The 18,157-nt window shown below is 32.0% G+C and overlaps 2 protein-coding genes across 2 annotated transcripts; both read left to right on the top strand.

The window, feature by feature from the left end:
- Positions 1-1,223: 1,223 nt before the first annotated feature.
- Positions 1,224-2,060, top strand: LOC127138060 (chitinase 2). Its single transcript, XM_051064466.1, has one exon. The coding sequence runs from the start codon at positions 1,224-1,226 to the stop codon at positions 2,058-2,060; it is 837 nt and encodes a 278-aa protein (XP_050920423.1).
- A 14,322-nt stretch (positions 2,061-16,382) lies between these two features.
- Positions 16,383-17,449, top strand: LOC127076314 (uncharacterized). Its single transcript, XM_051017935.1, has 2 exons — positions 16,383-17,007; positions 17,107-17,449. The coding sequence occupies exons 1-2, from the start codon at positions 16,795-16,797 to the stop codon at positions 17,431-17,433; spliced, it is 540 nt and encodes a 179-aa protein (XP_050873892.1). The 5' UTR covers positions 16,383-16,794; the 3' UTR covers positions 17,434-17,449.
- Positions 17,450-18,157: the final 708 nt, after the last annotated feature.

Raw genomic sequence — 18,157 nt, 5'->3', positions numbered from 1 at the left:
AATTAAATTACCGAATTAAATATTAAAAAATGAAAATTTATCGATCAATTAAAAATAATATGTAAACAGAGATTATGTTAACTTATTATAAGAGAGTAAATACATAATAGTTTTTAATTTTAATTATACTACTCATTTGGATTTATTTAATTTCATTCAATATGTTTAATTATGTATTAAATATTTTTGAGAAAAATGAATACAATTGTCAATTTATCATATAAATAACTCAAATATCAATGTTTGAAATTTTAAAATTCAATATTTATTTCAAATTTTGTTAATTAATTATGAAAATTATAATTAATTAAACCAAAAGTGCTTAAGACGTCATAACTGAGAAGGGTACTTAACCACAATCAGGCAATGATCTCAGGCCAAGGTCAACAAACGAACCTGACCCCACTTCTCCACCCACCCTACTGACAAAAAAAATCCAACCTACTTATGAAAACCTCGATATAATGAATGAAACCATGTAAACCTCTTATCCAATAAGGATAAATGCACCAACTTCACCGCTTTAATAAAAGCTTCAAACTCAAGAGATTCCACCAAAGCCAATCCATGATGCCCCACATTCACGCCCTTTTTTCTTGAAAGGATAAATATCTACATTGAAATAACACAGAAGACACCAAACTGTTCTCGAGATCCCCTCACATGCCCGAACCAAGAGATCCCACACCAAACAACTTACTCTTACGCATTAAAATCTTTCATGTTTTTCACTTCATCATTATCTCTTATTAAAAAGATTAAATAGATCCATAAATTCATATAATTAGAACCTAATAAATTTAAAAAATGAAGGATGATATAGTTGAAAATATCAAAAAATAAATGAATAAATTAGTTGCAAATAAAATACATGTTCTTAAATTCTAGTTTAAAATATAGAAATATGAGAATATATAATGTCGTCTAAAATGATGCAATTTATTAAATCCCCTAACAACTATAGTGTGAACATAGTCCAAGGAAAAAGTCTAGGTCCATTGAAATTGTATTAATGCATTATGCTTTGTTATTTGCTATTCAAATAAAAATAGCTTTTTTAATCCATGACGATATGCCCACATGAGGAGAGGATGTCATATATGACATTTAATATGTTCCATTAGATTAATAGCTTGAGCATTTACATGAAAGTTATAGTTATAAAAGGACATGGAAATAGCTACTCATTTTAAACACAACCAAATTTCAATTGTTACAACACAATGTCTGAAAAGAGAAGTGAAACTGTGAGACCAATCATTTACCGTGAATACCTTTTGAAACACTTCCCAACTACAGTTAGCTCAGAGTACAAACCAGTTGACTTCATAATAGGCTTTGCTAGTGAGGACTATAATCCAAATGGAGTAGGCACAGGATATTTCGTTCCCACCTGGGACCTTGATACTTTCAGTGCTGAAAAGCTGAAAAAACTGAAGGAAAGATATCCACATGTAAGGGTGGTGATAAGCATCGGAGGTGACATTGGAACTTATTCGCCATTCAATCCCAATGATAAACAAGTGTGGATTGCAGCTGCCGTGAATTCACTCACAAAGATCATTCTTAGCTATTTCCACCCCAGCTATAATAACTTGATTGATGGTATTGATATTCACTATGGCGATATCAAATCGAGTCCTGAAGACTTTTCCTACTGTATTGGAAAAGTTATAAAGTCCCTCAAAACTGATCCTCGTCTAGCCATTAACGTGGTGTCCATCGCTCCAGGAGAATACACCCAATCATACTACCAAAAATTGTATATAGAAAACCAAAACTATATTGACCTTGTTGATTACTTGTTCACCAATTGGGGATATTCTATGGAAGATTTTGTCATATTCTATAAAAAACTATTAGATGACTACAGTCATGCTACACTCCTTCCAGGATATCTAGAACCACCTTTTCTGGGTGATAAAACTAAAGAGGTCATCATGTACCTCGTCAAACACAATTCAGTCCCTGGTTTTTTTACATATCCTAATGATAATGACTCTTCTGTTGGTCCTCCTGCCCCTTTCTCTTTTGAGGAAGATGCTTCAAATACTATCTAAATAAGACCTGTCAATTGTGTGCTTTTATTTGTGCCATTGATGAATTTCTTGTTTTCTTTGTATTTCTCCTTTCATTTTGTTTTGAGTGCAGATCATTTGCTTCTCTTGTATCATTTATATGTGTAATGCTTTAAATAATAAGAAGCAAATTAAATATCAGTTTCTTTTCTTTACATTTTTATGTCAATGATCACCTTTATTTGTTAGGCTTGATTTTCGTTTTCAATGAACTCGAGTTTTTTTTTCTTTGTGAAACAACAATTTCATTAAAATTAGATTAAAATCCGTGCGATGTGCGTTATAAATTATATTTTATTTATTTTTTTATTGAATTGTAATTATGTTAAGAATTATTATTTTTAATAAATATGATCGATAATTTTATATTACTAATAATTTATTATGGATTATAATTGAGAGTTATTAAATTATTTAATTATAAAAAATTAAAAAATTAAATAAGATATCACTTCAGATTTATATAATTTTTGTAACTCTTATTCTCATGTATTTCTTTTATGTATCTCTTTAAAAGATATTTAATTTTAAGTTGTTAATAATATATATTTATTTTTATTCTTAAATAAATTTAAAATTTTATTTGCAATTATTATCAAATAATACTTCCAAAAACTTTTCAAATTTATGTCTATATTGTCAAACATTTGGAATACCATGAATACAAGAGTTTCAAATGCCAGTAACTTGATTAAATTAGTATTAAAATCATGATTATTTAAATTTGATTGTGTTTTTTTGAGAAATGAAGATGAAATTTGAAAGGTGTCACATATGAATAATAGTGATGCGGCATAAATTATATTGAAATGTCAACATCATAGTGTGTGCTTCATATTTAATATATTATAATAGATAATAGATAATAGATTTAATATATTGTTATGAATGAAATTGGAAAATATTTATTTGATTTTGTTGTTGATATTAATTAAAATATGAGAATTATTTAGAAAATACTATCTTTGTTTTTTTTATATTCATTGAAATTATTACTATGAAAAATAATTGAGCAAACTTTAAACTCTATTTTCTTATATGTGAAAAATCAAGAATTTTGTTGTTTGTCTTTAATTTATTTGTTCGACATGATATAAATAATGTAGAATACAAAGAATTTAAAATCATTTTAGAGATATTTTATTTAAATAATATATCAAAATTTTATTTCTTTAATTTTTATAATTTAAAAATAATTGCAATAAAATATAAACATTGTTTATAAATCTTATGAAAATAATATATATCAAAGTATTTGTTACATTAATATTTTTTTATAATAGTTTTCTAAAATGTATTATCTTAAATTCTTAATAATGATATCATAAGTTTTTTATGTGATTTTATTGTTGATATTAGTTGAAATATCAGAGTTCTTATTTTAGATATTATTATCTAAATTTTTATTATACTTTCTACGATCAATATAAGAAAAAATTATATAAACTTAAAATCAATTTTGACAAATTCTATATTCTTATATGTGACAAATACAAGAACATTGTTATTTGTCTTTAATTTATTTGTATAACATGATATGAAGAATATATAATAGAAAACAAAATTGAAGTTAATAAGTAATTGTTAAATTAATATATTTTTTGTATTTGTCGGAATTTGAATCCGTGACCTCTAACATTATGTGATTGTGTCTTTTGAGAAGTGAGGATGAAATTTGAAAGTTGCCACATATGAATAATAGTTATGTGGCACAAATTATATTGAAATATCAACATGATAGCGTGTGCTTCAGATTTAATATATTATAATAGAAGAGCACTAGGCATTCTCTAACCCAAATACAAAACAAAAATGCCAAATAGAAACTCCCCATGAACAACAACTACTAAGATAAACAATACAAAGGATTCAAACACATATCTTGACAATGTTGGAATATGAAATATCTCCTATAACCGACCATTTCCAAACCAAAAACTTGATGAACCAAACTATGTTATTCAAATCACACTTCATTTCATTGAAAACAACACCATTTCTAGATTTCCAAAGACCCCAAACAACCGTCCACCAAATGATATCAATGTTCCCCTTACTAGAAAAGCTTTTAAAAAAAGAGCTCTAACCTAAGAAACTTCCAGGAAGGACCAAAATCACTAACCTTGAAACTAATCCAAGAACCGATTTCTTCCTAAACTATTTTCGACAACGGACAATCGAAGAACAAGTGGCTAAGGTCCTCCTCCGCACTAAGGCACAACACACAAACAACTTCGTTACGTGAAAAACAAAGACCACACTTGATCAGCTTATCTTTAGTAGCCAAACAATTCAAGAAAAGCCTCCCCTAAAAGCTCTAAATTTAGTCGAAACTCCCGCTTTCCAAATAGTTTAAAAAGCTTTACTCTTATCCTCTTCCATCCTAATTGTAACCTTTTCCTCCATGAAACCCTTGTACCCGACACTAGCAGAGTAAATGTTGGATTCACTCTTTCCCCTACCCACAAAAGCCTTTTAGCCCGCAGTAGTGGAAAAGCATTCTCGCTTTCCCCATATCACAAGGTCATCATCGTCTGTAGTATGGGTATAAGGAGTTACCAAACCCAACAGCTCACTCAGACTTCTCTTGTTTTGTTCTGGATCATGGCGCTGTATCCCACAGTCTCCCCATCTCCAACCTGTGTCTGTCCATCTTCCCATCTCCTTGACAGTGGCCCCTTTCTTGAAGAGTGATTTAAAAAAATAGGAGAAAGAGTTTCATATGAAAAGCCAAACTAAGAGATATCTCACCATCAAGAGGATGCGAATCTCAAAATATGTAAATTTTTTGAGAATCTTGACACCGAATAAGTGCAAAAAACTCATGACAGACAAATGATCTACTTTCTAACTCCTTTTGAGAAAGATCCATAGACCCAACTCTCAACACCAAGCACTCAAGCTTATCAGAGCACAAAATAATCTTAAAATTCTAATTACCAAACACCTCCTTATTCTAGATTTTAAGGGACACTTTCAAAGCTCTCAACTTATCCTTAAGCATGCATGCCTTCCAAATCTCCCAAACCTCCATCCACAAGGAGTCTCTAACCACTGACTCAAATCTAAAATCTCCCAAGTAGAAATTATTAACCCAAAAGTGTTTTAGGACGCATAACTGATAGGAGTACTTAACCATAATCAGGCAATGATCTCAGGCCAAGGTCTACAAACGACCTTTACCTCACTTCTCCTTCCACCATGTCGACAACAAAAAATAATCCAACTTACTTATTAAAACCTCATTATAATGAATGAAACCACGTAAACCTCTTATGCAACAAGGATAAATCCACACTACTATAAATAACATATTTTATGACAAAACTTTCACCTTAAAATACTAAAAACTGAGAGTATAGTTCCTGGTAGCGTCATGCTAACAACCTTTTACCTCAATTATCCATAAAACCGAGGAAATATATCTATAAGAAGCACTATTTTATTTTTAATATAACATATTACCTCGGTATTTACTAAAAACTGAGGGGATGTAAATATTAGGGATGCTTCATTTTTATATTTTTTCAATGGTTTAATTAATATTTCTCACTTGACGCCTTTTTAGACACCATATTTTGTTTGTTAAATTTTTTTTCTATATTTTTTTTAAGTTAATTAGAAAAACTCGAAATCATTGTTATCAATAAAAAAAATTACACAATAATACGATTGAAATGGAAAGAAAAAATTTCATTTATAATAAGATAATTATTCCATATATTCAATCTTCTAACTCCACTAAACTTCAACAGTTAATCTTTCTCTTTTTATCCTTACTATCTCTTACTGGGAGAAAAGTTCTGAAAAAATCTACCATATGATATGAGGAAAGTTATTTTCTCGCGAGAGATCACAACCATTTTCATTAAGAAGTTAAAAATAGTAAAAGGAAGATTAATTTTGACGTTGTGGATATGGAAGTACAAAAGATGCTTATCATCTAAAGTAAGCATTTTTAATTATTTCTTTCTTGGACAGAGATTTGACACTAGAAGTTGATGTCAAACTTTTTCAATTGGGATGAGAGTAATAGGACTGGTGAGGTTATTTTAGTTGGCATATATTATGAGAAGATGATTTGAGAAGACTTTGTAGAATCTATATTATTCAACACAACTAACTTTCTCTTCACACTTTATTGTCTGAGAAATAAGTGATTGAGTAATTGTGATAAGAAATTCATACACATTGAACTGTATTGACTTAACATCCTCACCAGATTGCATAATGGAGGCATTTAACCACAACTCTGTTATGAGATTAGTGTAGATGGGTCCATGAAGCATGTCAAAGTAACCTGACAACTTATATTTGGAAATAGTTTTTATTAGATCAAAACCTTGATCTTTCAACTCATTAAAATCAACAAATTTTTCTTTGATAATGAACAAAAGATTTTCATCTCCGTTGAAGATTTTTGTAAACATTTTTTGAATAAAAAAAAGAATTTTAAACTAGATTTAAAGACACAAAGAGATGGAAATGAAATGAGACTTGAATAGTGTATAAATAAATTAGATAAAAGGAAGTGAAACAATCAAAATGCCTCCTTGAAAATAAAAAAGATACGTTACATTTTGAATAAGAATGATCATTATTATTCTAGTGATATGATTTCAAGGCGTGATGATAATTACTATTTTTTTTCTAAATATAAAAACAACAAATGACCTTAATTTTTTCATATAACCGAAGGGGAAAACCAGGAAGCAACAATCCAGGAACATTTATTTATTATATTTTTTATTTGTAAATATTCTTTGTAATCAATGAAATGTAAAAAAAACAAAGATTATTTACCTCGATTTTTTTATTAAAATGAGGGTTGAAGTATTTTATCTAAATTAAACATAAAAAATATTAATGATTATGTTGATCAAATATATGTTGTTCATTTTATGACATATCAACGCTCAAGACACTAACATTAGTGATCCGCGTGAAACATAAAAAGTTTTTATTATAAAAATATATTTCTGAATATGAAGAAGCAAGTGAAGTTTCATGAAGAGCTTGAAACTATCTACATCCACCTATTTAAAATTTGCAAGATTATTTGCCATGAAAAGATTGCTAAAATGGACGCAAGAGTAGAAAATTATTTGGGTTTAAGATTTGTGTTCTTAACTATTTATTTGAGCAAAAATCATTTATTTATCTAACCTTTTTTTAATCAATTTTTTATTTGTTTTATATCAGAAACAAACCCATACGAGGTAAAGTCATTGAGAATATAGTCGCACCCAGCATATGATCTTGCACAAATATCAAGGATTCGAAGATCTAACATATAATCTTCATGGATTAATTAATTTTTATTTTTATATTCTTTGTAAACAATGTAATATTCTGGGTAAACATTGTAGTTTGTAAACAAATTATTTTCTTAATATTATGTGTACACAATGTAACGAGTTTTAATTAAGAAAAAAAAATAAAAAAAAAAAAAAAATATATATATATATATATATATATATATATATATCTTACCTCTCGGTTTTGTGGATAAACTGAGAGATATGAGGCGCTGTTTTTGTAAATAATAAAATGCAAATGTTGAGGTTCGAACCCATGATAAGATAGCTTTATCCCATGTTTTTTGTATATATATCAGGGGAGTTTGTTGACGTCCGTTCCAGAATAACTTTAGTAAGTTGTTTATATTCATTATTTTATTTAATTATTGTATATAACTAAATTATTAAGACTATATTTAATTTAATTTTTTATGTATGTGTAGGAGTTGTATCAGAGATTGCTCACACAATTTCTAGTTGAAAATCCTAAGTATACTCCGGTCCGTTTAAATCCGATTGATACACGTGTGGATCTTTATATTTGGAGTTTAACAACAGACGGGAAGGGAGATAATGGGTGTTTTTTTGGTGTTGGACCTTTGGCCGCCAACTACAGAAGATGGGATATAACTTTATTTCAAAGACTTAAAGACGGGGAAGGAACATCTTGTCCACCAGAATATATACCCGAAATAATGAAAAGAATGAGACAACTGGTTTTAACTGAGGCGAGACGACGGCATGTGTGGCAGAGCTAAAGGTCAAAATTAAAAAAAAGAAGAAAAGACAATCTGAGGTGGAGGTCCTGGTGGTCAAGAAGATGAAAATGAAGAAGACGAGATATTTAGTGATGATTAATTTTTTTCGTTGTTGCTTATGTTTGTGGCGTAAATATCACGTGACTATAATTTTAATATTTTTTAATGATAATTATCATTAGAAAATATGATTTTTTTAATCGAATATAAGCTTAATTTTTATATTTTATTAATTATTAATTAGTTATTTTAGTGATAATTATTATTTGAAAATAATTTATTAATTATTAAATTTCTTATTTTATGAAATTTTTATTTTTTATATTTTTTTTTAAATAAATTTCCTGCGAAATAGAAATCATGTGGCAAAATTCTGAAAAAAAATATTAGTGGCACGAAATTCATGCCATTACCTAGTAACATTGACCCTACATTTTTTTAATTTATTTTGTGGGTTGCGACGTGATTAGCCTGTCACAAATTAGTGGCGTGAAATTCACGTCACTATCTAGTAACACTGACTATTGCTCACGTTACAGAGTTGTACAAGTTTTTTATTTTATTTTGTGGGTTGCGACGTGATTAGTATGTCACAAATTAGTGGCATGTTTTTCACGTGGCAATATGGTCCAAATAATTTTGTGGGTTGCAATATGGTTATGTTTCCACAAATTAGTGGCGTGTTTTTCACGTGGCAACCAGTTGCTACGAGTGCTTCTGCAACGTGTTTCAGTCACATCGTTAATTATATTTTGTGACGTGATATTTGAGTTTGTGACGTGATTTTCATGTCTCTAATGATTGTTATTTTTTGTAGTGTTCCACCAACAAAACTAAAGTAACTGGACATAGACCTTTTGTTAGAAAAATTGGCAGCCCAATCTGTATTTGTATAACCTTTTAGATTAAGGTGGTTATTTTTATAGAACATAAAGCCTCGAGCGGGAGCATACTTTTGGTATCAGATTATTACTGCATCCATATGAGCTTCACATGGATTATGCATATATTGACTTACGATAATGACCTGTATGCTATATCATAACGTGTGTATGAAAAATAGATTAATTTTCCTATCAATCTCTAGGACTGTTCTTTATTTGTTGGCACAAAATCACTATTTTCTCCAAATTTATGATTTTGAACGATTCAATACTACAAATATAACCATTTTACCTCGGTTAGACAAGTGAGGTAATAAAGTGCTACATAAAATCCTGACACTTTATCACTCGATTTCTAAATAACATAAGGGATAGTTGAAATGGTTATTGATTCGATCTCCAACAACAATATTTTTTTTATTTTCAAAACCATGTTGTGTGCGCCACATGTCTCTCGGTTTTTAATAATTGAGGGGAAAACGCCATTATTTACGTCGGTTTTATTATAATAACGAAGGGTATAATCTATTTTTTCATTTATAATTTTTTAAATGTCATTTTGACTAATGTGTATCATTTTTTAAACAGAAACTACAAATTATGTGACAGAATCATATCATTTTATTTTATACAGAACATAAATATAAAATACCAAATTTACATTGTTTACAAAACCAAATGTACAATGCTTATAATACATATAATGACATATGAGATACACAAAACCTCTACCAAGAGAGCCTATACATATTTGAACATACACATATTTGCACTTATAATGACAACCTCTATACAATTCTTACGATAACCAAGAAAAATTAGTGTTGTTGAGATTCATTATAAGATAGGAGGCACTGGTCCAACGTGATTGTATGTCATCTATATCCTTTTGTGAGAATGATGCTTCGTTGTTAAACGCCTTTAATTTAAAAAAAATCATTATGATAAGCCAACAACAACAATAACAATATTAACTTAATAAATATAAATAAATTACATGAATATGGATAAAGTTAATACATTAATCCATGAATTTAAAATGCCTCCGGAGATAATATCTAACATATATATCATCACATAATATCCACATGAAAAGTTGTGGTGTCGTTTTTCGGGACTAAAAATTATTTTTATATTATTACTAATTAATACACCCAAAAACACAAGTAATACACTTGCGAAAATAAAATAATATTAAAAACCACAAGTAATATTTACTTTGGGAAAATAGAATTTAACTTTTTACTAACACTACAAAAAAATCTAGTAAATAGTGGCGGTTTTGACCACTATCACTACGCCAAAAAGGTTTTTTAACAGCGCATCTTAGACAGCGCTTTTAAAAGAAAGCGCTGTCTAAGGTTAAGATAAAAATAAAGCGCTGAAAATGTTCCAAGAAAATAATGAAAGCGCTTTTAAATATAGACCTTAGACAGCGCTTTTGATAAAGCGCTGTCTAAAGTCTTTAAATTTTAAAAAAAAATTAAAACCAAAAGCGCTGTCTAAGGGGGGTTTAGAAAGCGCTTTTGGAAAGCGCTGTCTAAGGCATACCTTAGAAAGCGCTTTCCACAAAAGCGCTGTCTAAGCTCTAATTAAAATAAAATTTCAGGATTGTATTTTCGTTCTCAGTACGTATTTTTGTTTTCCCTCTTCTTCACTCACCTCTCAGACACCCAAAACACATTTTTTCAGCGCAACGTTCGAAAACCCTATTCACCTCCGCCGTCACCCAAACAAGCAACCGCCGCCGTTTCCGCCACCGTTTCCGCCACCGCACTCCTCATCTCAACAATCTCAACAATCTCAACCCTATTTTGTGTGTACTGTATTCCATTGTTTTACACTGTTCCTGTTTTACCTGCAATGTTCCATTGTTTACTGTATGTTTTAATATCATTATATATTGTTCAGGCCAACGCCAAGGCAAAGTTTGACGAAACTGTTGAAGCACATATAAAACCGGGCATCGATTCCAAGCGAACAGAACTGGTATGTTTCAAGATACTTCTTTTTATTTTTTATTGTTTTTCTTGTGTTTGTGTGTTTTTTCTGAGCATATAAAATGCATGTACTCAGGTGGCATATAAGATGTTTTTCTTTGTTTGTACTATATATATTTATATACTCACCAATGCCTACTACAACACGTATGATTACTCTTTACAGGAAAAAATGACTCAAAAACACATGAATTTGTAAGAATATGTTACTGTTTGCTCAGAATTGTTGCATCATACTAGTAACTCTTGCACCCTTTCAAAACTTAGGGGATTTGTACCTATGTTCATGCATTATTAGAAGAGTTTGAGAGAGTAATAATAGCACCAAAAAATTCAACTAAAACAGACAAATTAATAGTTATAGTCTTAGGTTTTTGCTTGTAAATCATGATTTGTCGGTAATACACTCCAAAATATAATGGTTGTTTGTTGTTGCTCATGTGGGGGCAGGGACTAACTAGGGATTGTTCTGGGTAGAAGTAGTACTCCATGTGTCAAATATTAAATGATTTATTTATAAAGATTGAAAATATATGGAAATTTAGTTAAGAGTAAAGAAGATCAGTTAGTATTTTATTTTACAATAAAATATTTTTATAAGTAAGTTGCTTATTATTGAATGGACCTTGATTGACTGCAGTTAACAAAACAAAATATAACAGTCAAAAATAATAATTATTCAATTTAGATATAATGTTTTAAATAAAATCTCTACTTTTGAATTATGTATTAAGTATTAAAGTTGGTATATTGGCGTATCGGATACGTTATTGAAGTTTATATTAACATTGGTTATGTATAGGTTTTTGAAGTTTAAAATGAATTAAAGCTTATAATTGTTAGGATATTCAAAGATACTACCTTAGCTTATAATTGTATGGATTAATTGTTTACTTTAATAAGTAGGAAAACCATGGATAAAACATGGATCTGTGCCGATCGAATGACCAAAGAGTACGAGAGTGGGGTTTTGGAATTCGTTAAGTATGCTGTTCAACACGCTGAAAACCCCAGACGAATGCATTGTCCTTGCTTGCGTTGTTGTTATATTGGTAAGGTTGACGCACATGGATTGAAATCGCATTTGCTGAGGCATGGAATTGATCAAAGTTATCGGTGCTGGATATTTCATGGTGAGAAAATTAACGAGAATGTTGAATCGAGTGGAAAAAGTAATACGACCTATGCTTCATACGACAAAGACACGGAAACATACGATTGTGATCGAGTTGAAGAGATTGTAGAAGCATTGGAAGAAGATCTTCATGATTGTCCTGAAATGTTTGAGAGGATGGTAAGCGATGCAGAGAAACCGTTGTACAACGGTTGCACTAAATTCTCAAGACTTTCTGCGGTATTAAAGTTGTACAACTTAAAGGCGGGAAATGGATGGTCGGATAAAAGTTTCACAGAGTTGTTGGCCCTTATGAGAGAAATGCTACCGGATGATAATGTTCTTCCTAATCGAACCTATGAGGCAAAAAAATGTTGTGCTCTATTGGCATGAGCTATGATAAGATACATGCTTGTCCTAACGATTGCATTTTGTTTCGTAACGAATATGCAATGTTAACTGAGTGCCCTAAATGCGGTTTGTCTCGATATAAGAAAAGATTATCTCCCGCAAAAGTCTTATGGTATTTTCCGATAATTCCGAGATTTAGGCGCATGTTTCGTAGTGAAACCGATGCAAGACATCTTACTTGGCATGCAGATGAAAGAATTATTGATGGAAAGTATCGGCATCCGGCTGATTCACCACAGTGGTCGAAGATTGATAATGATTATCCTGAGTTTGGATCAGAAGCAAGAAACCTTCGATTGGCATTATCTACTGATGGAATGAACCCACATGGTCTTCAAAGTATCTCACATACCACATGGCCTGTGATTCTTATGATTTATAACCTACCTCCGTGGCTATGTATGAAGCGTAAGTACATGATGTTATCTATGTTAATCTCTGGGCCTAAACAACCAGGGAATGACATAGACGTATACTTGACACCTCTGATCGAAGATTTAAAGATTTTGTGGGAGAACGGTGTGGAGGTTTATGATGGATATAGGAAAGAAAGTTTCAATTTGAGGGCGATGTTATTTGGCACAATTAATGATTTTCCAGCATACGGGAATCTATCTGGGTATAGCATTAAAGGTCAACGTGCGTGTCCTGTTTGTGAAGACGGAACCGATACGATTCGATTAGAACTTTGCCAGAAGAATGTGTTTCTCGGTCATCGTAGATTCTTACATTCTAAACATCACTACCGTGGGTGGAGAAAAGCATTCAATGGAGACACCGAACATCGTAGAGCTCCACCCGCATTGTCAGGTGAACAAGTTTTTGAAAAGGTGAAAGATGTGCGTACTGAGTTTGGCAAGCCTTTTGCACATAAGATTGTGAAAGGTGGGTGGAAGAAAAGGTCGATATTTTTTGAATTGGCATATTGGAAGTCTTTGTACGTGAGACATTTTCTCGATGTTATGCATATTGAAAAAAACGTATTTGAAAGTGTTATCGGTACATTACTCAATATAAAAGGCAAGTCTAAGGATGGCCTTAAAGCAAGGGAGGACATGTTAAAAATGGGAATGAGAACTGAATTAGCACCCGTGAAGAAAGGAAGACGAACATATCTACCACCTGCTGCTTTTACTTTATCTAGAAAGGAGAAAAAAATTTTGTGTAAGTCTCTGAGTGAAGTTAAGGTTCCAGAAGGATACTCATCTGATATCAGAAGACTTGTTTCTATGAAAGACCTCAAGTTGAAGAATTTGAAGACACATGATTGCCATGTTATAATTGAACATTTTCTACCGATAGGTATACGTTCTATTTTGCCAGAAAAAGTAAGAAGTGCCATAACTAAATTGTGTTTTTTCTTTAGGTCGATTTGTAGTAAGGTGATCGATCCCGAGATCTTACCAACACTACAAAAAGAGATTGTAATTACCTTGTGTGAGCTTGAAATGTATTTTCCTCCGTCTTTTTTTGACATAATGGTTCATTTAGTTGTTCATCTTGTGAAAGAGACACAGTTGTGTGGACCAGCTTATATGAGATGGATGTACCCTGCTGAACGGTATATGAAAATATTAAAAGGGTATGTGAAATCCCGAAGTCGACCAGAGGGTTGTATTGTTGAACGATACATTGTTGAAGAAGCTGTTGAGTTTTGTACTGAATATTTGTCTAACGTTCAATCGATTGGACTCCCCAGAGCTCAGATTTTCGACAAAATGGAAGGTAAAAAATTAATTGGGAATAAAATTGTGACAATATCAAGGGATGAACGGGATCAAGTTCATTTGTATGTTCTGCACAATAATAATGAGGTTGAGCCATATGTTGAAATGCACAAGGATGTACTCCGAAGGTTAAATCCGAACAGAAATGAAAATTGGATAGTTATAGAGCACAATCAAAGTTTCATACAATGGTTGAAGGATCATATTTATTTGAAGCGCTCTTCAGATCCTTCTTCGGTAACAGAAAGGTTGAGATGTTTGGCATATGGTCCAAGTTTGCATGTGTTTTCTCATAGCGCGTATTCAATTAATGGATACACATTTTATACCAAAGAACAAGATGATAAGAGTACTATGCAAAATAGTGGTGTCACCGTGCTAGCTGAAGCAATGCATATATCAAGTATGAAGGACTTAAACCCCAAATATGCAAATTTGTCATATTTTGGAGTTATTGAGCACATTTGGGTGTTTGATTACGAGAAGTTTCAGATTCCCATATTTGGTTGCAAGTGGGTGAATAGTAGTGGCATACGAATGGATAAGTCTGGATTTTTGCAAGTTGATCTTACTAGGGTGGGGTACAAAGATGAACCTTTTATTCTAGCATCTCAAGCTAAACAAGTGTTCTATGTGAATGACCCGAAGAGTACAAAATGGTCTATAGTGCTTTTCTCTAACAAAGTGACTGATGATAGCGGTGACGATCAATGTGATATTGATGTTGAGAATGAGTCATGCATTAGACGGAATGAGTTGAATAGAAATGATGAAGTTGAGGATCTTATACCGGATGAGTCATATATAAGAAACGATCATAATGAGGGAATTTGGATCAATTCATCCGTACGCATTGCTAAGAAACAAGTGATTAATATTCCAACAAAGAAAAGAAAGAGATGTTAGTGACTTAGGTAAATTATCCATGGTTTCTTTATTTTTTTTTTTCATTTGTTTTGATTATAAGTTATATGTGATAATGCATGATTTCATTATATTTTTGTTTTCAATTGCTTTGATTATAAGTTATATCTGATAATGCATGATTTCTTTATTTTTTTGTTTTCAATTGCTTTGATTATAAGTTATATTTGATATTTGATGGTTTCCTTGGTTTATTACAGGTTAGACATGGCTGATAACCAACATGAGGAAGTTAGTAAAGTATCCGCGGAAGAAGAAATTCGAAGAGGCATCACAGTAATGCGAAGGGTGGTCCAAGGAAGATCTCGAGGCATCATACTAGATGTCTCTTGGAACAACCAGGGACAACTTATAGAACCTAATGGGCATACCTTAACTAGTTTCATCGGTGCACTAGTAAGGAATGAAATTCCCATTACATGTGATGATTGGAGAAATAAAGAGTTGAAAGAGTCCAAAGAAAAAATTTGGAGTGAGATAAAGGTACAATCATTTGGCCCTTAATTATACGGTATCAATTATGTTTTTTCAATTACCGATACTAACTATCAATCTGTATGTTTTTCTTAGCGATGTTTTAACATCGAAGAAGAAAGAAGAGGGTTTTGTATGAAATTGGCCGGAAAGCTTCTTAGAGGGTTTCGGACATTTTTATCATCCAAGTTCCTTAAGGATGCGGATGGTAATTTTGTGGATGCGGAGCTTCCTAGAAAATATGAAAGTTTGATATCGGCTGAAGAATGGGAAGCTTTCAAATCCAAAAGACAAGACCCGACTTTTCAAAGAATAAGTGCTACAAATCGGGAAAGAGCATCAAGTCCCGCATATCCGTACCGAAAAGGACGTGTCGGATATGGACGCTTAGAACAATCCATGGTAAGTATTTATAAATTGCGAAAACAAATTTGTTCATCATATATTAGTTTTATCTGATCAAATTGTATGACTTAATGTGTAGCTGCAGAAGGAGGAAAGTTCAGAAACATCTCTTCCTGCACATGTTTTGTGGAAGGAAGCCCGTGTGGGCAAATCTGGAGTTCCACAAGAAGAAGTTTTAAACGTATACCAGAAATGTGTAAGTATAACATTTTTTCATTAATTGAATAACATTTTTATACACAAATATTTGACAAGTATACGGTATTCATCTGATTTTTCTGGAGGAGCTATCTCAGTCTCTATCTCCCGATGATACTAAGAGCATACTTAGTCGGGCATTAGATGTCCCTGAGTATTCTGGTCGGGTGAGGGGTAAGGGATTTGGAGTCACTCCGACCTCCCTCAGTGTTAAAAAAGGAAAGGCTCCTAGTAATCGGGAGCTTCATGCAAGATTGGAAGCCATGCAAGCTGAGCTTGATGCACTGAGGAGAGAAAGAGAGGCTAGCGCCTCAACGGTATACAGAGATGCTTCGGACAAAAACAGTATCAACTGTACCTTTCAGCCGAACATTCCAGAGGTAATTACATATAATTGTCTTAAATTGAACTATTTGCTTAAATTATGTATTTGACATATATACACATTAACGATTTCTTGTTATTATTGGTTTTAGGGCATTTCCCATTGTCAGCTGTATTTGTCGTCACCATACTATCGGATGGTTGGCAAGGGAAAAGTGCATAACGTTAGCGGAGTATTACTCCACACTAGAGAGCTCCCTGCTGGATGTTTGAAGGTATCAGTTGATATTGCAGTTGAGCCGAATGCAGCATTACCATATCCTAGCGATGATTCGGATGCAACAACGGTGCACGAAGCAGTAGGTTCGTTTGTTGCATGGCCGACAAACCTCATATGCGTAGGATATGAGGTATGCTTAAAACTTATGTTAACTTTAATGTGTATATTCAAAGTTTAAAATTTATGCTTAAAATTTTACTTACATATTTTCCTTGGTTATGTTAAATAGACTCCCACAAAATCCAAATCAAAAGAAAATGAGGTTAGCAATGCCTCCGCACAACAAAAAAAGGAGGTTAGCAACGCCTCCGCACGGGTAAAAAGTTCTGGTGCTAAGAAGACCGTAGCTAGGAAAAAACCTACCGCCAAGTATAGGTCGTGCCTCAGGACATTTATAGAGATGACCGATATACCGACCGGAGGTGTTCGGAATGTACATATGGAGGTAGGGATTTTCGGCTTTGATTACGACCAAATGATTGGTAATGAAGACTTCATGCAAGTTTTTGGTCATGAAGAAATCGGCGTCAACGTTGTCAATACATATATTAGGTAAATCCGGTCTACTTTGTTTTATTAATTAAACAACTTATGTTAATGATGTTTACTTTATGTTAATCCGGTTTACTTTGTTTTTTATACCGTTTAATACCGGGTTAGCATTTCATTCTAAATTCATCTATTATAATTATTTTCCAAGTTACCATCTAACATTTGCCTAATCATTACAGTGGACATTGGTTGTTGCTCGCAATCAATCCTATCCGAGAAATTGTGTATTATCTTGACTCGTTAGGAAATGATTGGACAACATACCCGGATATGAAGAACCTAATTGACACGTAAGTGAGAATGTTCAAAAAATTTCTTAGTTTATGTGAATTGTTCTAATTGCTTCATTTTTATTTTATTAGCGTCCTACAAGCTTTTCGGGCCCAACGAGATATCCAAACCTCAAGGAGGAGCGCCAACCGCATTACATGGATTAAAGTGGCGGTATATTTTTAATTACCACATTTTTTATTATATTAGTGATGACACTTGATAAAACTTAGGATTTATAATCCATATTTTTTTTTCATGTAGTGTCCTCAACAACGTAATCAAATAGATTGCGGGTATTTCGTGTTGAGGTTTATGCGAGATACTCTTGCTTTGGGCCGATTAGTGATTCCCACCGATGTATGTATTTCTAACTTATGAGTTATTTTTATATTTACACATATCTCATATAATTAAATAGTTGGAATTAATTCAAAATATGTTATATTATTATGTAG

This window comes from Lathyrus oleraceus, chromosome 4, assembly GCF_024323335.1.
Source record: "Lathyrus oleraceus cultivar Zhongwan6 chromosome 4, CAAS_Psat_ZW6_1.0, whole genome shotgun sequence".
Lineage (NCBI taxonomy): Eukaryota > Viridiplantae > Streptophyta > Magnoliopsida > Fabales > Fabaceae > Lathyrus > Lathyrus oleraceus.
Note: the sequence above shows the minus strand (reverse complement) of the source record. Positions and strands in the feature narration are given on the sequence as shown.